Source organism: Corvus brachyrhynchos, unplaced genomic scaffold (assembly GCF_000691975.1).
Source record: "Corvus brachyrhynchos isolate BGI_N302 unplaced genomic scaffold, ASM69197v1 scaffold44, whole genome shotgun sequence".
Taxonomy (NCBI): domain Eukaryota; kingdom Metazoa; phylum Chordata; class Aves; order Passeriformes; family Corvidae; genus Corvus; species Corvus brachyrhynchos.
Window position 1 is genome coordinate 5,328,051 of NW_008238359.1, and position 23,334 is coordinate 5,351,384.

At 38.6% G+C, this 23,334-nt stretch overlaps 1 protein-coding gene across 28 annotated transcripts in view; it reads left to right on the forward strand.

The window, feature by feature from the left end:
• Positions 1-23,334, forward strand: part of DLG2 (discs large MAGUK scaffold protein 2) — a 1,005,290-nt gene that overhangs the window by 786,968 nt on the left and 194,988 nt on the right. For all 28 annotated transcript variants that reach the window (XM_017735865.1, XM_017735859.1, XM_017735860.1 and 25 more), the window contains one exon: positions 17,759-17,861. In XM_017735865.1, coding sequence (XP_017591354.1) covers positions 17,759-17,861 — 103 coding nt within the window. The remainder of the gene's footprint in view (positions 1-17,758; positions 17,862-23,334) is intronic.

Sequence of the window (23,334 nt, forward strand, 5' to 3'; positions counted from 1 at the left end):
CATCCCCACAGAGCATTGGCTACCATCCATGAATCAGTGCAGAGGTAGAGCTTTGGCCACTTCTCTCTTTCAGCTATGTCCAGGGCTAGTTGAACAGCTTTGAGTTCAGCAAGTTGGCTTGATCCACCTTCTCCTTCAGTAGCTTCTGCAACCCATCATGTGGGACTCCATACAGCTGCTTTCCACTTTCGTTTCATCCCTACGATGCGACAAGAACCATCGGTGAAAAGAGCATAGCGTGTGTCTTCTGCTGGCAGTTGGTTGTACGGTGGAGCTTCTTCTGCACGTGTCACTTGTTCCTCTTCATCAGTGAGACCAAAGTTTTCACCTTCAGGCCAATTTGTGATTATTTCCAAAATCCCAGGGCGATTCAGTTTTCCGATACAGGCGCGCTGTGTAATGAGAGCAATCCACTTGCTCCAAGTGGCATCGGTGGCATGGTGGGTAGAGGAAACCTCTGCTTTGAACATCCACCCCAGCACTGGTAGTCGAGGTGCCAGGAGGAGTTGTGCCTCAGTTCCAATTACCTCTGTGGCGGCTTGGAATCCTTCATAGGCTGCCAAGATTTCCCTCTCTGTTGGAGTGTAGTTGGCTTCAGACCCTCTGTAGCTTCAACTCCAAAATCCCAGTGGTCGACCTCGAGTCTCACCAGACACCTTCTGCCAAAGGCTCCAGGACAGGACCATGGGATGTGGATGTCCTCCAGGACCATGCTATGATCTCTGTGCTTTTTATGACCTCTGAGATTTTATGGCCTCTGAGCTCTGATCTTCTCTCCCAAAACAGGGAGCTCATGCATGTCCCTGAGAGTTCCTCCAAGTCCCTCAAAACACCAATGTTATCTCTACACAGAAACTCTACTTCTCAGAACAGAGAGACAGAGGATAGACAGCAGTGGGCAGAGTATATGGGGTTTCCCACACTGGTATTCTCCAGGCCTTGGCATTCCCACCTGCAAGGTCTCTTGGAATCTCCCATTCTCCTCTCCACTCTCTGCTTTTAACCCTTTCTTCTCAACAGTGCCTTAAAGAGCTCTCCAAGTAAAAAGTTTCTATGGAACTACAAGAAAATCAAAATAGACTCTTATAAAGTTACCCTTATAAAGAGATAAGGAAGTCAAAGGCGTGTGCCAGGAAGAGCACAGACAAGAAACCCGAAGAATAGAAATGGAAATTTCTTTAGGACAATTATGCAATTTATTTTGCTTCGGTTAGATGCAGCAAAATAGGGCTGACTAACAGAGACTAATGAGATCAAAGCCTTTCACAGTACATTGTATTCAAAAATCCAGAAGTTCAAATACAAAGTTAAAAGGCCATTCTATTTTATTTTTAAGCAGGATATATTTAGAACTATTTGATGCAGCCATGGTAGAATTTTTAATTTTGTCTGTTTTGTAGTGATGTCTTCCATAAGTTCTAATTAATGTTACCAGTGTTGAATCAGCATTTACTTGTCATGCAAGAATTGTTTATTTGTTCACTGAGCAGAGAGGGATGGAAATTATTACTAAATTAGACTGCGTGTGTATCCCCAGGCAATCACCCAGTCAGGCCCTTGTTACTTATTTAGTCACAAATAACTATTATGGATCCATTTTTCCATATTCCAACAAAATCAGTTTCATGCACAGAGCTCATTAATTGTACCATTGTCTAGTGAAGGGTCCCAGACACCTTAATTTCATAAGGACTGCAAAAAAACAAGTCTGTTTCTCTCTGTTCCTTCTTGTCTCATCCCTCAGAAACTGATTTACAAGAACAAATATTACCCTCAAAGCTGCTATTTCTAATCGGCTGAAGCTTGGTTAAATTTCTTACAGATAGGAAGCATAGTAAGTGATTTATAGATCTGGATTTAATTTCTTGTAAGATTGGTATTGCAGAACTACAATGAAGCCAAAAGAGCTTTTCGATTGTGATATTTTACATGTTTGTAAAACTTGCTGTGACCTGCTTTCTGGCCTATCCCTCAAATATTTATTATCTTTCAAAATGCTACTTCTTTCATTGTTTTTGTTGTCCCTGCCCATTGCAAGGGAGGTGACATTTAAAGGTCCCTTCCAACACAAATTGTTCTATGATTCAATTTAATCAATTTAGCTGGTGTCCTCCTGTCTGACCATAGGCAGGGTGCTTCATTTTCCTAAGCCTCGGTCTCCCAGGTGGACAGTGAGGATCACATGCACTCTCCTAATTCATGCCTGTGCTGTGAATATGGCAATGTTGACTGGTAGAGAGGTGTGTATTCTCACCTTTGGGAAAATACCAATAAAAATACCTAAAATAGACTGCAAATCCACCAGTGAGACCCAGAAAGGCTTTGCCTTTATGTGCAATTCCTTGGAGTGATACACTGAGTGTATACATAATTCCAGAGTCAGCCCACAAGGCTTGGACAAATTCCATAATCTCTGCCTCTCTTTCTGCTTGACTGTCGGGATGTGAGGGGAAGGGGTCCAACCCTACAGCCCTACAGAAGCACTGGGAAAGATGGTGCCATAGCCTTGGCCCCATGGACGAGTGAAATTTGGATTTATTTTTCCCAGATGCCGCCAGGTGGCGGCCCAGGATCAGTAATGACAGCGGTCTGGCTTTGGAAACTGGCTGAAACCTTATAAAGAGCGGGGTTAACAGAGGGTTTTTTCTGTTTTCAGTTAATTGGAAATGTTTGAAAATTATCTCAGAAAGAAGGCTGATATTCCAAATACTTCTGTGCAGAGAGAACAAATGAATCCTATCTGAATCTTGAAGGTCAATTGAGGAATCATGGATAATCTTCTATGTCAGATAGTAAAACATTTCAAATAGCCCACAAATGAATTTTTATGTTACATTCATGAGAAGATGGGGTTCCCTCCTGAAGAGGTTTTCTTAAAACGTTGGTTTATTCTGGCTATAATTCATTATACTCTTTCAAATCACCACCCAACTAAACATTCTCATTTCTGAATGCCTTTAAAATGAAGTAACACATACATCACCAATGTAAATTCATCACTGTACTAGAATATATCCCTCTATATGCTATTTTCCCCTTACTAAGTATGCCGTAACTATTATCAGTAGCATTTTGAATGCTAATTGACATTAATGTTTGATTTACTACATGCTGTGTGCACCGAGATTAATTTTTGTCTCAGATACTTACAGGCCAAAGGAAACAGTTCAGAATATCAATGGAAGAATTATTTCTTTCAGAGAAATGAGGTGCCAGTGTGTTAAATGATTTGTTTAAAGTCATTTTAGAAGTCTGGGCCAAGTTTAGAGGGTGTTTGAACTCAGATCTAACCCCAAGTTCTCCATCTGTTAGGAAAATGCAGTCTTCAATAAAAATAAAATGTAATGTTCCTTGATGCTATTCTTGCAGTTTTAAGTTGCACTTCCAATGCTAAAGGATATTTTTCCTATTAAAACAGCAATGGGAACCCAGTGTTGGTTAGACAAAACCACCTGCATTAGAACAAATTATTTCCATGAGCCATATGCATAAAATGGCCACCCATTGTGCCTACACCCTGACAGAAAGCAGTACAAATCTTACCGTTTTAGGAAAGATGTGCATAGTGAATTGCAATTTTTAGGGGAAATTCCTGGGGAGGCAGGAAAAGCAGGACAGTCCTTTTCAAAGAAAAATGGCCACATTGTTTTTTGCATTACAATCTCAAATCAAAATCTTGATAAAACACAAGTCTTTCTTTTAGGTGTCCTAGCCTGAATGCTTTAAAGCATTTTCAGTGCCAAGTAGGCAATTTTTTCAATAGGTGCAGGACCTAAACCACAGAGAATTAGTTTAGATGTGCAAGTTCAGCAACAAAATTCAGATTTACAATTTCACAGAAATAGTTACTGCATATTGCTCCTTGAGTTCCCATGCTGACACTTCTTTTCAAACAGTTTTATAGTTTTCCATAAGGCTGCATCAAGTTGAAGTTGTATACAAATGAAGGAATTACAGTGAATTAATAGGCATAAGGGGTTAACAGCAAGTATTTGCATTTGAATCTTAACTTTTGAAGTTACTGAATTTTTTTGGTTTTGGTCAAGGTTAAACCTCAGATTAAGATACTTACATTTAGACATCTGCATGTTTGCTGGGTGTCTGGTTGCCATTAATGTCAAAGGAGGCAAGAGAACAGTTCAGCTGGCCCACTGTGAGCTGTGTAGAGCAGGCTGAATTTCTCTGTAAGCTTTATTACCTGTATTGATTTTTAAGCTTAAACACCACATGCATTCATCTCCATATTTAGGTGTCTTAAACTGAGTCTCACATTTCATGTTGGTTTGCCCTTTTAATATATATTTGCTTTTTCAGCTAACATCGTGCTTCCTTAATTGCAAATAAAAGTAACATAAAATCGTGAAGCATAAAGGCAGTATCAGTTTTATTTCATTCTCCTGTAGAAATGCTTTATGTTCTCAATGGCTGGATGCAGCGTGACTTGGAGCCTGAAAGTAGAATCAAGAGAAAAAGTAGACTGCTTGCTCTGGAGTGAGATGACTGTTCCCAGGCAATGCATCCACAGGTTACCTTAAGGAAATAAAACAACTTTTCTGAAGGGTTATTGCTCAACAGCACCAGGAAAGAGTAGAAAAAGAACAGGCTGCACTGCAAAGAGACATGTAGTACTCTTGTAACACTTCCATTTCCCCTCTCATCTAACCTGAATCAGGTGAATGATGTTAACCAAAGCATTCTGTGTGATTTTCCTGGTGATCTGGTGTAGTATCAGGATGTATTAATATATGGGGAAAGACACTATCTTTTTTTTCCCGTGCTTCTTTCTGAGAGTGAAATAACTATGGATTGGGAAGGGGCTGATGGTTTTCTGACATGGGGTTTTCTGACACTGGTACATGGCACTATATAAACCTAGTTTACAACACCAGTATTTGAGCATCTTACTTTAGTATTGTGTCTGGTGTTTTATACAAGGTTCTCCCTTGCAGAGGGAAGGTCATCTCTTATATTGATCAGATTTTGTCTTGTGTCTGTACATCATCCTGCTGTTGGTTTTTTTGTGAGACATTTGCTATCCCTTATGAACATTTTAAACATTTCTTTGTACTTGGTTCCTCCCACACAACTCCTACCCACCTTCTCAGTCACACCTGTAGCCAAAAATACAATATGCATTTGAAGAAAGAGCATTCTTCCATTTCTACTCTAAAAGTGACCTTATAGAGCAGGATGGAACCTGTGCTTACTTATAGCAAATATTTATGCTTTGTATTTGCTACACTTATATTTAATCTTCAGACTGACTTCCCTTACTTGGGTACAGAGAAGCTTTCAGCTTTCTAATTTAAAATGGTTTTTTGTTCATGGTAAAAGCAGTAAAACTGCTTAGGGAAAATAGTGTATTTCATTACCTAGTTACAAAACTAAGATAAATGGAAAATACCATCTGGTTTTCCTTCTCAGATTTTCTTTTTTTTGAAATGCAGTTGTCTTGGAAAATGTTTGAAACATCTCTATAGGGCCGGGTATCTTTTCTCCTTGGATCATCAGTTTGTCGCTCGTGTAGTAATGTCAGGATTGTAACAGATATTCCCTTTGCCCTACAGGAATTGTTTGCATTGGCCCTGACCATATCCTTAGGATGCTTTCTTCTCCATGGTGAAGCATGGTAGTGTGAGTGGTGTCTGACTCTGTCCTCAGGCGTGGGACAGTCTATCAAATTCAGTGGCCTTTAGCTGCAATTTCCTACAGACTCCTGTAACATTTTTAACATTAATCCTATTTAGTCAGTATGTTTACTGTGTAAACTTGCTTTGTAGTTATGTATAGAGCACTGTTTGGAGTATATTGAAAATGTTAATATATGATCAGAACAGTGATTTAAATGGGTAGATCAGTGCACCTGACTGGACTCTCTTAAAGTAGAATTTGTTTGAAAATCAAGCAAGAATGTGTTGCTACACAAAGGATCAATACTGAATGGTAGGTGATATATGTGACAGATCTGTAAAAAGAAAACCTCTGGAGAGGAAAGAGCTGAGAGCACAGGCATTGTCATATGTTAATGGGATGACATCAACTGGAAGGACAGGTAGATTAAGCTCCTTAGAAGTATGTAGTGGAATAATCTACATTCAGGCTTTGGTCATGTTGGGAAGCACAGAGTATATAACTCTTTAGGCCCCCTCTGTAGCTAACAGAAAGGTGTAGCCACTTCTGAATACAACTTGCCTTGCCCTAAAGCAGACATTTTACATGGGTCAGATGACCATTTTTCTGTAAAATTTTATATTTGTTTTCACAGATTATATAGAATTTGGCATAACTTCCCTTTATTGAAATAAATCCCACCCAAACAGACCAAACATTCATTAGTCTTTTTGATGAAGAATATGGAAAAACAAGTATAAGTCAGATAATTCTAGATTTTATTCTCACCAGTAAGGAAGAATGGCCTAAAAATGGGAGAATAAAACAATGAAACCCAACTTACCCTTGAGTAACCATATAGTGTAGTGGCAATTTTTATGATTTTGTGCTGAAAGGGAACGAGGAAGTAACATGAACTTCAAAACCAGTTTACTGTGCAGTCACCATTGTGAAACTCAAGTAATCAACACTGAAAAAGTGAAAGCTGAGTTAGTCACTGTGGTAATAACAGCCCAAGCCTTAAAAAAGTAGAAATGTTAGGTAAAATTTGGGGGGAAGTTCAGAAGGGCAAGATGTAAAATGGTCTGTACTTTCAATAATTAGAAAAAGCATCAAGAAAATGTTTGATGAAAATGGAAAACCAAGCAATAAATTAATTTCCCAAAGAGCTGGAAAAAAGATTGTTTAAAAGTGAGACCATGAGAGTTCAAACCTTCCATGCATTTTTTTGTTGTTTTGTCTTTAAAAACAGATGGATCCACAATTATCCAATTAGGGCAGTTATGAAGAAACAGAAAAGTCTTTAAAGTGGACTTGGGCAAAGTCAGATTAGAATTTAGACAAGTTAGGTGTTATAAACAGATTAAGTTAATTCTTGTATATTTAAGGAACTATTCAATGCAGACCATTCATAATTTTATTCAAGAACTGAAGGAATATTTGGGAGCATAGAACAGGTTGCCCAATTTTCAGGGAAAACTTCTGGGAGAAATAATCAGTCTATTTGCAGATACTTAGAAAACAACAGAAGGAGTAATAATCCTGATGAATTTTTCAATAATAAATTGTGAAATGTAATTTTCCTCCTTAAAGAACATTAGTCACAGGTTCATAGGTTCACAGAAGAAGCCATAAATGTCATCTTGCTGCAAACTTGCAGCCCCTGTAAGCTACCTGTCAACATCTTCATAGAGTAGCAGGTCATAAGCTTAAAAAATAACTGGAGAAAAGCAGAGAAAAGCGAAGATGTTGTCATGACAAGAGCTAATGGAAAGATCTGGGGCAAAACAGTTGTTTAATACAAGTTCAGATATTGCTGACAATGCTGGGAATTCTGGGATTTGAGGATGAGTTTGAAATGGTAAAAGGTCTCTAAGAGTTCTCAACCTCTTTATATTTATATGGGATCATCTGGGTGCACAGTGCTCTGCCTTTTCCAGATAAACTCAGTTTCACCCCTCACAATGCATGCAGACATATGTTCAGTACTCACTGTCATCATGATGAGCCAAAAACATTTCACAAAACTGAGACACCCGTGCAACTTCCCCAAACAAGAAGAGAGATTTAAAGGTACAGAAGGCAACTGGGAACCCAGTGAAGAGAAACTGGGTGCAAACAGATTTATGCTTTTGAAAAGCTTCTCTTTCATGTGTTTAAAGAAATGGCTCTTTGAAAAGAACAGACTCTCTTTTCCCATGAAGCTGTGGAGTTTAGAACTCATGTCAGGAAAATCTTAGCATCCCCCTTGACAGTAAAAATGCATTATAATGAAGTATGAACTGTGTCCATTTTAACACTTCCATCTGGAAATAGTCAATCTTGGAGAAGAGAGCTGGTAGCAAACTGTTTTTCAGTGTTGTTGGTAGATACATATAATCCGATGGCTGGAAGTGGAGCTTGGACATAGTCAGCCTCAAAATATGAGGCATTTATTTTGTAATCACGGCTACTGGGCTGTATTGCCAGAGAAGCTCATAGACTTGCCATTTTGCAACTTCAAAACAAAATAGGTTACTTTCAAAAATACAAGTTTAATGAAGATTCTAGGGAAAAAAAAAATACTGCCAGAATATTCTGGAATGCTGCATATATTGCTGCATAATTTCATCTCATTAATCTAGGAATTTGTCTTCCAGCTGGATTTCTCTCTCCCCACCACAACTCTTCACCTGCATCTTTCTGCAATCTATAACATACATTGGAATTGTCTTGATGTAGCGTTTCCTAACTTTACTATCACATTTCCAAGCACATGATCAGAAGCTAACAAATTATACCAACAGTTCTCTTGAATAGGTATGTCTTTTTTTCCCCTAAAGAGTGTTAACTATCAGACCTGTCAGTTCTGTGTCATACACAGCTAGTAAATTGGCCTAGACTAGGGGCTGTATATTTCTGTTGTGATGAAATCGTTAGTTGGCTCTAAAACATTCATTTTACTATTGCCTCAATGAGTAGAAATTATCTCATGCCAGACTGCTTGCTCTTCAGCTCCTCGTAGTTTAAGGAGGAGTGCACATTCAATTCAGACATTCTGACTTGGCCAATTTTGGTGTAACACTGTCAAGCAGAATTATGTCACATCTGACTGAAGATTTGTTATGAGGTTTGCACCCCTCGGTGTTGCCGCACTGCCAGGCCCACAGTGTAAAAGTGAAAGCCAAGCTGCTACTGCTGGACAAAATGGCTAAAATCCCTGAGCTTTATTCATTCAGATCTTTGCCTCAGGCTGGACTTTTGCCTTGTGCTCAAACTAACTAGTCTCCAGGAATCATTCTGCTCTTCTGCCCAGTCAGTTTTGGGTTTCTGAGTGATTAAAAAAATTATCTTGTGACACAAGCTGCAAAGTAATGGAAATTGGCCATCCATTAAATAGGGTATTGGAGAGATATCTGCAATAGTTTGTTGGAAGAATTTTCTGAGATCTTTTTGAAAAAATAAGAATCTGATCAAGCAAGCCACCAGAACAGTAACAAAAGGAAAATCACTTAGAGAATACATGAGCTATTTCCTTTCCACTGCTTATAAAAAACATGGTTTATTTGAGAGTATGTAGCTTTGTCTATTCAAAGTGTCTGTGTCATAATCCTCATCTGTAGAGCCACAAGTAAACTATGAATGTTGTGCTTCAGGGGAGTTTTAATATGAAATGTGAGCACTGAACATTTACTTACATCATTCCAGGAAGACAATACCACTCAGCCATTGACACATTGCCTCCTGGTCACTGGGTTGAGATCAGTATGGATTTGCCATGGCAGCAGCCAATGGCTGTCTTACCTTTCACAGGCCACAGTGCCCTACTCTGTGATGTGGAAATATGAAAACACCTATCAAGCAGAGCTCAAGGCAAGGATATCAGTTTTTGAATTCATCACTAACTCAGTGCTCAGCATCGCTTCTGTCTCTAAGCAGCCTCTAAAATTGTTTTGCCTTTTTATTTCAATTCCCAAGTACCTATTTCTTGTTGGCTTGAGCTGAAATTAAATTCTTATCATCTTTGAGGTATAAGAAACTTGTTAAAAAGGAAACCTTTACCTCATTTCAGAAGCAAGAGAATTTCAATCATTATTTCTGCTTATACTATCCTTTGAAATTCAAATGTGAAGCAAAAACTCTGCAGCATTATGAGTAAAATTGAACAATGCTGGTTTAGTTATATCCATTCACTTACACTTGCAAATGTGAGAGTTAATTTAGGAAACAGTTACTGCATAAGGAAAAATACCTTTTAGAAGTATATGGACACCAAGGTATATGGAATAACTGCTACTAAAAGGGCATGTCTAAATGACCCAGGATGAGAACAGGAGACAAGAAAATACAAATGCTGAAAACAGAATTAGAGAGAAAGAGGGATGTGTCAGAAAGGCAGGAAAGTGAATGGAAGTAACAGTTATGTGTAAAGTAAAAGCTGTAGGAGGGAGGAGGGACAGTTTGATATTTTACCAATTCAGAATAGAAAGAGAGCAGGAACTGCAAAGGAAACGGAATGTGTGAATGCTTGTAAAGATGACGCTGTAGTGAGATCCATGAAATTAAGTGGTGGCAGGAATTGAGTGACCACACAGAAGGACAGAAAATAAAAAAGTAGCGACTAGATTTGAATTTAAGAGCTAATTATGAGCTCTCCATTTTAACAGTAACTAATATTCTTACTAACAATTCTGTTTGATGGATGTTTCATGTATAAAATTGATGAAAAATATTGTTTATATTTATTTTTAAATCAGTTAATAAACACTGGCCTGTGTAGTTAGCTAGTATTTTTCACTGGTAATACCAGTTGGCTTAATATGCAAAAAGTATGTGTTCCTTTGTCTGAACTTTACCATTTAGTAATACGACAAAATGTCTTTGATCACCTTGTAGTTGCTGAATCCCGTCCAGTTCAGGTTGGTACTTGAACAATCTGGTAGCTATTTAGTGATCTGAGTAAAATAAGTTTCATGTCCATTCAGGCTCCAGGGAGCCTATGTGACCTTTTCATATGCTGTCATTTACTTATTAAACTAGTTCTATTTATTAAACTAATTTTGAGGAATTCTGATGGAATTGAGGGGAAATGGCTCTTAAGATGTCACTTCAGTGAAATTACTTCAAAGTTTGCAAATCTGGGATCACTCATAAAAGCTACAATCACATGGGAAGCAGATCTTGTATCAGAATTTCTGTACAGTTTGGGTTAAAACGTCTTTGCCTATGGTTCTAGGCTTAACAGGTGCCATTTGGAATGATTCATGTGGTCTGGTGAGTCAGAAAACTTGTTTGTTCCTACTGTAAAAGGCAGTGTGTGCAAGACACCTCTTCAAGAACATAATTTTTTTTTTCTGCTTCAAATATGCTTTTATATCTCTTTGTTTTGGCTTAGCTGCCTCCTTAAAGTTCCTGGCAGAAAAAGGCATGATACAGCTTATACCCCCATGGTGGTTCTTGTTTTCCAGAGAGAGGTTTGCCTCTAGAACATCCAGCTCATCAGAGCATAAAGAACTGCTTACTAGAGGCAAAACTTGTAACTCCAAGGTAGCCAGACAAGGAAAATTGTAAAGGTTGCTGAAATTGCTAGCCCATAAAAAGAGAGAAGGAGGATGCTGGGCATGGAGAATAACAGACAGGACATGATCCTATGTTTTCAGTGGAGTTGAGAATGAGAAAACCACTGTGCTTCTCTGTGCAGCTCTAACTAAACAGTAGAAAGTGTAGGCTCAGAAAAGATCAGAATTGAGAAAAGTGAGATAAAAGCAATAAAGCAAGCTTGAAACTATAGCAAAAGCTAAGCTGGAGAGTGAAGACTCCCCCATGCATTTCTTCTATCTTTCTATTTGTAAACCTTTTTTTCAGTAGCAAGGCAAAGACTGTCGCATATCAGTATTTCCTCTGCTGGGTGCCACCCCCACAACCATGTCCCAGATTGTCCATGGTGCTGAGCTTGCTTTACTTCCACAGCTCTTCCAGCAGCACCCAGCAGAGCCTCAACCTCAGGCAGGATGTGTGGCCTTCGCTTTGCAAAAAGCTGCTCAAAGGCTGTACTTTGGCGACACGCCCTGGTTCCTTAGAGTTGTGCTTTTTGGTGGGCTCTATCATTCGTCAAGAGTTGTGGGGGCCGTGGAGTAGAATGGTTATTCCACCTGCTTGTGAGGAAGGTCTTCCTCAGACGTGTTCCCAGCAGGTCATCCCTAATGGGCTTTTTCCCAATGTTCCCTGTTTTACATTCCCAGTGACTAAGCAGGACTGCTGGAGAGCATGGCCCAGCTTTCCTCTCATCTCCTGATAACATGCTTGAGAATATTTAAATTGATGTGCAAAATTACGGCAGATAAATAGGGTTCTTTGTATCCTCTCTGAATGCAAACAATAGGAATTCTGGCTGTAAAGAGTTGTCATTATTCAGACTTCTGTTTGCTTTTTCAGGCACCAAAAGCTCTTATTTTATGAAAAGAATTTAGACAGAACTTGAAAACTCTGCTCTATTGTTTGTTCCGTGGTAAAAGAATGCCTTTCCTTCACCTTTTAATTTAATGTATAAAAGCATGTACTATGTCAGTGACAACTTAAGGAAGAAATGAAAATAAATCCTTTATGTTTCCTCCCCCGGGAAAGGATGTGTTTTTCCTTTCTTTTCCAATCCAACAAGGTGTTCCAAGTATTCATTTAACCACTGTACAAACACAAAATAAGGTGGCCTAAAGAAAGAAATGGCTAAATAAACCAGATTATTCTGCTAGCTTCTGTTTGAATGACCTACATACAAATCATGTTCACTTTCTAGAAGACAACCAGACAGCAACAGATCTGTTCAGAACACAATCAATTTGTGCTAATAAGGACTACTCAAATATTTTGGAGGAAATATAACTCTTCGAGTTTTGTAAGAGTTTGATCTGTGCAAAAAGTAAATCTGATCTTTCACTTCAGTTATGATTCAGTATTAAATGAAGTAGATCATGCTTTATTTTGAGTCAACCAGTGCAAAGGCCCAGTAATTACTGTGAGCTATTGTTGCATCTTTTTCTCCATCTCAATTTAATTTTGACTGTAGTTTTCACCTCTAACCTTCTGTTGCAGCACTCCTCTTTGTTTGTAAGCTTTTGAGCAGCTTTTTGCCGCAGCACGCAGAAGAGACAGACTTCTGTATAAGCTGCAGGCTCTTCTTATTTCCATTATGTCAAATTCATTTTGAAGTTAGGCATCAGAAATTGTGCAGTCAAGTTCATCCTGGGCCAGGACATTAGGGCTGTGCAGTCAAGCTCAGAACAGCTACTTTGCTTATTGTATAATACTTTCTAAAGAAGCAAGTCTGTTTATTGTAGAAAAACAAAAACAACGAACAACCAAAACACCTTTGATATTTATTAACTTTTCCTGCACACACTTGCACCTTTTTCTGATTTTTTTTAACTTTCTTTTACTGATTATTCTTAAAAAAAATTATGTTAAATTAATTAAAAGCAGTCATTTTAATCAGATTTAACAATTTGCAATGAAATCATATTGGGAAAAATGTCACTGCACGCAATTATTATGAGACATTATATTAAGATATTGTTTTGCAGGAAGAAACTAGACTGAGTATTATTCATTTTATTCTTTCCAAATTCTTCTTCATTTTGCTCTGATGGTAAAAATTTGATTAAAACATATAAACTAATGGTGCCTTTCATCAAGATTTAATGCTGCTACATGAATATGATGTTTTTCAACTAGAAGGTTTGGGAGTTTATTATATTTGCTTTTAAGTAGGGGGAAATGATACCCAGAAATCAAGTTAACATCTACTCTTCTTGTTCTTTACAAAGTCAAACTAGATTATAAATCATTTCTAAAATTAATACCTATTATCTTACAGTGAGATTCTATCACTGTTGGTGAGTAAAATAGCATGCAAACAGACCTCTCCCTATCTATTTGGCAGTGCTTATTTGATTTTTTTTTCTGCAGCTGTGCACCTTCAAGAGGGAGATCACTGTTTCGGCAACCTAATGTAGTCAACCTAATGTTCAACATTACTTAATCTGGTTTGCCTAGCTAGATTATCACCTAGATAAAAATTTCAGAAGATAAAATTTATGTGTTATTTTCTCTGAAATTTCTTTTCCTTGCTCTTTTGATTTCAGCCACTCAGGCCTCTAAGTCTTCAAGTGTCTATCCCCACTTATATCCTAACAGAAAAGTGAAATTATTATCAGGGAAATCCATTCACTACAATGTGTTGTGTTTGTACCTTAGGCAATCATTTCTTCTAAAACAAAGGTGCAAAGGGCAGAAAGTAGTCAGCTGCCATTACAGCAGCTTCTTGTTTTTCTGTGGAGAAGTGAAAAATGTTTGTGTAAAAACTTCAGTGAAATTCCTGTCTTATATTCACAGTCTTGATGCATTATTAGGATTGTACTTATTAGCTCACATAGACACAGAACTATTGTTTCTCAGAGGAGAAAGAGAATAAGCATGTGATTTCCTTATTCTTTCAGACGTCCTCTCCTTTTTTCTATAGAGAGATTATTGGGATTTATTAATGATGTTTAAATCTTCCCTACTATTAACAGGACTTTTAGAGACTGCCACAGTGTTTTCCTATGTTGCTTAAGAAAGGCTTGTGTCCTCTCATAATCTACAGTCTTCAAACTTAAGCCTGAACAAAACTTAATTTTTTTTTCTTGGAACCTGCTGACCAGGTGACATCATCTATATCCATCTCCCCAGTTCAGGAGCTCAGGAATCCAGGAATTTTCCTTTAAGCTTTTCTTCAGATCATCCTATTCTTTTGTGGGACTCTCTCAAGGACTCCAGTTATGAAAGGGAAAAGCACACAGATTAGAACTAAGGTCTCTATTAAAGGAAAGGTTAGTTGGCTTCAAAGTTCTCTTCTTCAGACACAGAATCAAGGCTGATGTTTCCTTTATGTCATGATACAGGCACTGTGCTTCCTAAATTTAGGGATTCTGCTCAGACTTCACAAAACCATGGCTATAGTGCAGAGTTATTGAGTGATTGTAGTGCTGGTACATCTGTGCTCAGTGCAATGCAACATCAAGTGTCATAACACCATCACTGAGAAAAAGTAGGGAACAGCACCTCTTTTTCTACAGCAGTAGCCTAAGTTGTGTTCCTTACAGGAAGCTGGTATTCTCCACAGAGGTTGCAAAGTCCTAGCTGACATCATCTCCCTCTTTAGATATTTTTCACTGTTGTAAATTAAAATATGTTAGATTTTTATGACACAGAAAGTTCTGATTCTCTCCTTTGTTCTTTTAGAATGCACTTAATTATTGCTCTCTAGGGTCTTATATTCCTAGACTGAGTTTCAGTGAGTGTTTCCCAGAGGTTTCTGTGCACGACTTTAATGGAAGCTTTTGAACCTTTGGCTCATTTTTTTTGAAAGCTTCCACCAACCATTATAACATCACAGGGAGCTGGGACAAGTGAGGATTCCTGTGTTAAATTATGAAGTTTTTATGTTATATTTGCCCCATGCTCATAATTTCTGTGTACAGTCAACAGTTCTACAGTATCATGCAGTCTTCTGGATCAGAAACTCTGGTATCTCCTGGGCTTTATATTATTGCTATCACAAATTAGTTTTTCTAAGAGCAATAGTCTAAATGTTGTTTGCATACTAGAAAGGACTAGATTTTGTCACGCAAATAAACAAGAATTTTTTTATGATGACAGTGGTGAGATACAGACACAGGTTACCCAGAGAGGTGGTGGGTGCACTATCCCTGGAAACATTTAGGGTCAGGATGGACAGGGCTCTGAGCTACATGGTCTAGTCGAATGTCCCTGTTCATTACAGAGGGGCTTTAGAATTCCCTTCCAACCAAAACTATTCTATGACTCTGTGATTCCGTGGTAAATAATAATTGTGTTCTCAAAACATCACATTCTCTAAAATTTGATGAAAGACAGCAAGTTAAGATGGGCCAGTTTCTAAACATTATTGACCTAAGTAAATGTATTCATAACAAGTTCAGTAGCTATTACTTAAAAAGTTCCATGGAATCAAATTTATTTTTGCAATCCTTAAAAAGTTGTTAAAATTTAAATTAAACCCCCCCATCTTTTCAATATGTGCTTAGCCATCTTGCAGTAGTACTTGGTAAACATAAACACAAATATTTGCTATAGATGAGAATTTGGGTCTAGTGTTTCAGCCTATTTGCTTGTTATAGCATGGTTCACTTTCCTCTTCCTGCCCTTTATTTCCCTTTGTCTCGGTTTTGAAAGACAGGTGTCTGCTAAGGAAGGCAGAGGCCCCCCTTGAAGTGGCAGATATAACCCCTTTTCCCTCCAAGTTATTATATTTTGAAATCAAGGGCCTTTAGGCAAAGATGTGGGAAATAGGAATAACAGTTCTTTACTCTCTCTCTATATGTATGTATATAACCAGTCAAACAAAAACAACAACAACTATGGCAGTAACAGCAATCACAAACCCAGTCCCAGCCTTCTCGGCTGTCGGGCCCTTTCCCCTCGGGTGCAGTTCCGCTCGCAGCCGGCAGGGGCGCTGGCGGCTCCCGGTGAGCAGGGCAGGTGCGATGGTTCCCCCGCGGCTGCAGGGGGCGCTCCGGGGCGAGCTCGGGGAGCACGCGGCACCAGTGCCCTGGGATCCCGGGGAGGGATGGAACAAAGGCTTCACAAAGCCCTGGGCAGCAGATCCTGGACTCTCAGGGATGGACGCAAATCCCAGGTGGCAGACGAGATGTATCCAGATGGGAAAAACCCACGGAGGCCCAGGCAGGCAGGGCGAGCAGGGCTACAGCGTAGCGAAAGCTCGAAGCAGCAGCGGAGCAGGGCAGCCACAGCTCGGTCTCCAGCAGGGCAGGGAAAGCGGCTTTTGGGGTCCCGGCGTTGTTTCCAGCAGGAAGAAAGAACGGCCAAAAAGAAAGAAGCAGCAGCTCCTTTCTCTGCAGCTTCTCTCTCCGGACGCTCAGAGCGAACTGACCCCACACCCAGGTGTAGACAAAGGAGTAGCCAGGCCCGCCCCACTCCCCTTTTTGTCTTTCTTAAGTACAGCTATTTGTCCCCTAGCAACATGCATATGGGAGAAAATTCCTTTAACAGGAAAACCTAAGACTAAACTAAACCCCAACACCCTTCTTTTTCTTTTCTTCAGCAATCAGAAAAGGATTTCTGTCCTTCTGAGGTTGCTATATGACAAAAGTTCCCTGTTCTTCACTAAAATATTATAGAGTGAAAACCTGTAGAAGTGAAAGACAGATAAATACATAAATAAACACATACATACAAACATAAATAAATAAAAGAAATCTCACATTCTTCAGTACAGCTAGACAGTAATGCTCCCACTGGAAAGCAGAATTCAAGTTACTGGAGTAGTTTATAAATCTGTATGTGAATTCTGTCTCTTCTTTGGGATACTGCTGACAAAACGTATCACAAATACAAATCAAAAGAGTTCTGAAACTGTCCCTGAGTTTTAGGGGTGGACTTCCTACTTAGTTCTACTCTATTCCTCTTCTATTTCTTGTGCAGCCAAAATTGATTAAGAAAAAGAAACCCTATGGAAAGATCTGTGGATGTTGAAGAGGCAGAGTTGAGGAAGCTGTGTCTGATAGCAACTCCATTGCTGTCGTGTGCAGGATACGGGATATTTCCAGGCAGTGGTCGGAGGAGTTGCATGAACAGAAAACAGTAGATGGGGTTTTTGCTCTGAAAGTTCTGCAACAAGCAGCTTTTGTTAGACATGCTCTATGCATCTATGGGTTTCCTGATGCTACTGACTGGCCCTGCAGAGTTTGTCTGAAGGAGCAGTTTCCTTGCTTGCAGTATTCTACAGTGACCTTCAAGCATTACAGAAAAATTGTCTTTTGAACTTAATGTATTAAGTGATAGTGCTTGATGAAGAGACAACCAAAAATGTAAACTCAGTAGAGCAGGGAACACCCAAAAATAGCAGTCAGAGAATCTGCATGGATAAGCACAGTCAAACTGTGGGGTGAGTGGTACCAGTGTGTATCTTCTTGGCCAGTCATAGGAAATTTCCTCTCAGTCTTTTCGATTTTGCTTCTGCATCTGGGCAATCTGACCTTTACATCCATTGGATATTTACAGTAGAACCCCACTTCTGTCTCCCTGCCTAAAGCCAAACTCCTCATACCTGTTGTTATCTTCATTCCCTGCGCAGGTGAACGGCATCGATCTCCGAGGCGCTACCCATGAGCAGGCTGCGGCTGCGCTCAAAGGAGCAGGGCAGACGGTAACAATCATAGCACAATACCAGCCAGAGGGTAAGTGAAATAACCACCTGAAAGGCAGATGGCAAAAGAGAAGTGCTTTGGAGCCACTCATTTAACAGGATGAGGCTGCTGTAGATAGCGAGTTTCCCAGCTATCACCAGCAGTTATCTGAAATTAAAATTAAAGTGACAATTCTGTCCCAAAGAAGTGGCTGTATTTTTGTCACAGACTTGGCTTTTAGAAGCGTTTTATGAAACTATAGGAGCTCTCTTTAAGTGTATATATAATAAGACAGTAATCAACACTTAGTTAATCATTTTATTGTCATTAGCGCTCATTTTATGTTCTTTTCTATTCTCTTCCTGGAAATAGGTAATGCAAAAGACAGGTTAAGAGAGAACAGAAATGCCAGGAAGATCTGACATCACTTCAAACAGTCAGATTAGAATTAGACAAAGATAAATGCTTCCTGCAGAATGTGTAGAGCTTCCCATTATTACTGTTGGATGACAGTGTCCTTGTACCTTCAGGGCCATTAGGCCTGGATAAAAACTACTTATTGAGAGAAAATGACAGCTTTCTAAATAAAAGCATCAGAAAGATGCATCTCATTCAAATTTTGCTAATATTTAGCTGTCTAGAGGTTAAGCTAGTTTCAGTGGACAGAAGTAGGCGCTGATTGATTTGGAGTTCAGAATTAAAGGTCAGAACTTCTTTTTGTCCCTGAGCAGTGACCCAAATGACTATCTGAGGTTCTCAAGGAATTTGTGAGAGAAATATTACCTTCTGACTGGAACTCAGGGTGGTTTTCCTCTGCAGCAGTTGTTACTTTGAAAGTCTTTGCCAGATTAATTCAGCAAGTACACATGTCTGTGAAGACTTGCTGGCACTGTGTTATGTTTTTCAGTAGGCAGTTCTATCTCAATTCACAAGTTGGTTCTGCCTGATTGTGCCCAGCCTAGGAGATATGTAGGTCTCAGGTGAAACATTAGCTCTAATAACATGCTTAGTCAGTTGGGGCTTTTTAGGGAAGATGAATTAGTACTGCCAGAATTTATCCAATATGATACTTTCCTTCATTTTTTTGGATCCTGATGATAGCACAGAAACAGAAAAACAGCTTCTGTTTTAGTCGAATGTACAAATGTGCTTCAGATCTGGAATCAAGTATCCATTTATTAGTTCATCTGCCCTTGAGTCACCAAAGAGAATAAATTAGGCCATACTAAGAAATGGGCAGATGAGAGCAAATGAAATTGAAAGTATCTTTCTTTAGTTAAATAAATAGAACATATTAATATAAAAAGGCATGAGTAATAATCAGCGGTATTTCAAAGAAGAAGTATTGAAAAGCAATTCCATTACAGATAGAGATCCGCACTGGGTTCTGAATGAAACCATGTTCCTATTAGTTCCAGTAGTCTTGTTTGCTGTCTGGTGATTTTACACTGCAATTATCACCATGGTGTCTGGGTACTTGTAGCAATCACTGGAATGTCACAGTTGTTCCGTGCCATTGTTGATACACAAAAATACACAACTCTTGACAGCTTTCTCCTATTATAATCGAACTTCTAGTTGACATACTTGTACCTTACATTGTAGCAGCTCAGTACTGTGTCAAATTCAGTTTTGGTGAATATACAATTCAAATGATGCTAATGAAATCCATCAGGTATTATATTGCATATTTATTCCATTTTTCCTATGTCATTGCTCCGTTCACCAAAAACCCTGTTGAGGGCAGACTAGTCCCAACGGTGTGACTTCTTGTCAGTGAAGCAAAGCCAGTTTTCTGTTTCAGCCAAATAGCTCAAAACACACCACAGAGAGTGAAGCTTGGGAAGAACAGGGCCCAAAAGTTTGCCTTTTTATAGTAAATGATTTAATCTTTAAAAGTAATGAGGGTACTCTGTAGTTGTCCAGCATGTCTTGTGTTACTGCTGAAGTATTTCATTTTAATATGAGATGCTGGTTAATGCAAACTGCATAAATCAGATGTAAAATGAAATATCTCTTTCCTGAGAAATGCCTAACAGCAAAGAAAGATGAAAAAAATTTTCAAGAGTTAAGTAACCTTCACAGAGAATTGTTTAAAAATTTATAGGTCACACAGAAAGACAAACATACTCTATATGAGCATAAATACTTCTTCTATTCTAAAGTTATTGCAGAACTCTTTTTGTCCTTTATTTGAAATTCATACCTCATTTCTTATTTACTGTATCTTATCTTGTTGCTTATGTTGGAACATAGTTGTAAAATAGTCCTAAAACTGTACAACTGTGCTTCCCTCAGGAGCTTCTCACTTTAAAATGCTTCCAAATCTAGTAAAATACATAAGTTAAGTTGGCTTGTAGCTTCTTCCATTTTCACAGTGGAAGTTCTGAGTTGTTACTACAGCTTCAGGCTTTTCTGGGGAGATCCAAGAATAGCCACTACAAATGTTAATCAGTATGTTTTCTTAATCTTTTCCAGATTATTAAGCTATCAGATGTTGTTGCAAACAAAAACATTCAATGAAACCTTTAGCTATTGATATTTTGGGTATTGAGTGACAATGATATAAGCACCAGTCTATACTATAAGCCAGCTGATGATTAGCAATTAAAATAGTGAGTAGAAAAAGCTTACTTTTATACAGTAAAGAAAGGCTTACAGTATGCTTATCTTGATATTTTCTCAAAAAATAAATACTATCCTATGCTGTGGAAAGAAAATTAGGTAAATACTATAGAAACAGTTTTCAAAGTTTTTCCTTGTTTCAAACAGAATCCCATTCTAAGCCTCATATCAACTTCCTTCACATTTATGTCTAGAGACTTGGCAATAAATCTCCTAAGAATGGTAACTCCTCTAGTTCTTACCATCAATTTGAATAGCTTTTCCCATCAATATTGTGGTGCTTTTTTTTGTCATCCTGTTTGGAATACGCAAATGCAGAGATGAGCTCAGATAAAACAGAATAGCATCACAGCATTTTTTTGAATGCTGTCAGATCTGTGGTTGGTGATGGTGCTCAGTTGAACCACGCTGCCTGGCCCTCAGATGAAAGTAGCCTTAGTGAAAATTCTGGAAAAGAGCACAGATATTGTGAACAAAGGGAGAATAGAAGATACAAACAACAATTTCATGCAAAGTTGTTGATTAGAAATACAAGGGATAGTATAAATGGAGAACCGACTCCTCGGTTCTTCTGCTCTTCAATTCCTGTTTTCCTCATTTACACTCACCACCTTTATTTCCTTCATCGCTCTGAGAACTAGAAGAGGCAAAGCACTGTGAAAATCCAAGAAGAAATGTAAATTCTGTGAGCAAAGTTATGGAAAGATTATTAAGAGCAAGAGGAAAACAAATCACAGAAATTAAAAAACTCAGAGCTCAGCAGTAGAAGTACATATTTAGGAACAGCAGCTGTAATTCTGGGCTTTTTGTGTGATTCCTTACTTTTATTTTAAAACCTGAAAATAGCCTGTGTACTGCATGTTGTACACACATGTATTGTGTAAATGGAGGTCAGTTAATGTTAAGCATCATGATCTCTTAATACTCATTGTGGATGTAGTTCATATGGAGGTTTGTTGATGTATTCAATCTACACTAACTAGTCCCTGCAGGCTTCAGAAAGATAACCTTTCATATTCTTGTGAAGCTCACATCTTCTGCACATGATTGATATGAAATTAAAGATAATTTAAGGACCAAAAGCTACTTAGAACAAAATTAGAAGAGGAACCAATCACTTATATTTAGCTTTGCACTTCAATTTTTATTAATCAGAAGCATTTTACCTTTCCTCCCAGCTTAACAACTCTCAGATCTCTTTTAAAATATTGCACAAATATGAAGTAAATGCAAAATAAAAACTGAGCCTGGAAAAAAATCTTAGGCTGGAACAGTGTGTCCCTATTAAACAATTAAGTAGAAATTAAACCGGAATATATACCACACAGGGAAACATATTTTACACTTCCAGGTTTTTTTCAGGACAGATTTTGATTTTTAATGGCAAAAGTTACAAGTTACAGCTCAGTGTGGAAGGAGTTAAGAAAGAAGCAACATTTTGTCAGTTAAGCTAAAATATATTTTTAAAGAAAAGGGAACTTTGTTTGAAATAGTGACAATTTGCCCTGAAAGACACTGCTTGGGAGTGGGGCCAGAGTACTAGTCTCCTAGTAAAGCTGCTAAAAAGCTCTATTGCACATTTTAGTCTCAAATGCTCATGTTCCTTTCCCCCACAGTAGTGTGAAAAGGTAAAGTGTAGCCTTAAGATTTTTTGCAACATATTCTGTGTCAGTGGTCTGCAAGCTGAGCTGTGCTGCATTGCAGTACCTCTGCAGCTACTGCCTCACAACAGTCCCTAGAAAACTGTTAAACCAATTGGAAGTTTCATGTGATTTAAATCTTTCCAGCGAGCCAATTAACCAGCTCTCTTAACAGCTTGCATACAGGGAAAACATTCATTGATTACAGTTTGATTAGAGCAGCTGACACTGAAGAGGTTAAAAAGTTACTACAGTGAAAGAATTTGTGCTTTATCTCTTTCTGAGTGAGCTGCTGTTCGGTGCCTGTTGTGAGGTGAGTAGCTGAGATTTAGATACACACAGTGTGAGAGGGAGAGACACTGTGAGAGGCAGTGTCTGTCTTTGCAGGCATTAGCTAAGGGAATTTTTGAAGAACAGCACCTAAGTAACTCCTGGCAGCTCTGATACTACATTTACTTTTTCATTCTTTTGCTCCTGATTCTGGGAGGCTCCACAGTACATTGGATTAGACCTAACTTTTATTAGCAGCCTCAGGTTTTATGAAAAAATACCCCTTGTCTTACACATTTGTCTGAGCTGCAGATGCATGAGATTTGCTTTATTGAAAATACCAGTTGAAAAATCCAGGAGTCACTTCTGAAGGTCTCTGAAGAGATGGATATTTTTTAGCACTTAAACCCTTTTTCATTCCCTGTTCCTGCCTCAGAGTACAAACACTTGTCTCCTCTTTTGGTACAAGTCACGTAAATTCCTGATTCAGACGTTTAACCTTTCCAGCTGCCATGGGAATTAGGTAGGTAGAAAATACAAAAGAAAAAGAAAAAAATTTTATTTTTTCATCTTTGTGTAGGTTACTTCTATCCTTTGAAACACGACTAGCCCTATTAAAGCTCCCTTTCCCCAGCTGTTAAAAAAGAATGTAGCTTAATTGCTTGGCTAGAGTTGCATTACAGCAGTTGGCTTTCACCTGGAAGCTGCTGTATCCAATTGCCAAAGAATGCAAGATATTAGAGTTATATTTCGTGCATGTGCATTGAAGAACAGAACGTACTCTCGGAATGGCCTAGCTGGATCTGACTAAAGGCCCATTTGCTGAGGATCCAGTTTCCAAGAGTGGCTAGCAGCTTAGGGAGAGGAGAAAGACCAGGACAAGCACATAGTGAAGTGATACTTGCCCTGAGTACCCTCCAACTCACCTGGGGGGATGAAAAATCCTCTCCTTGTCCTCAGGTAGAAAACACCACCACTATAAAGATGGA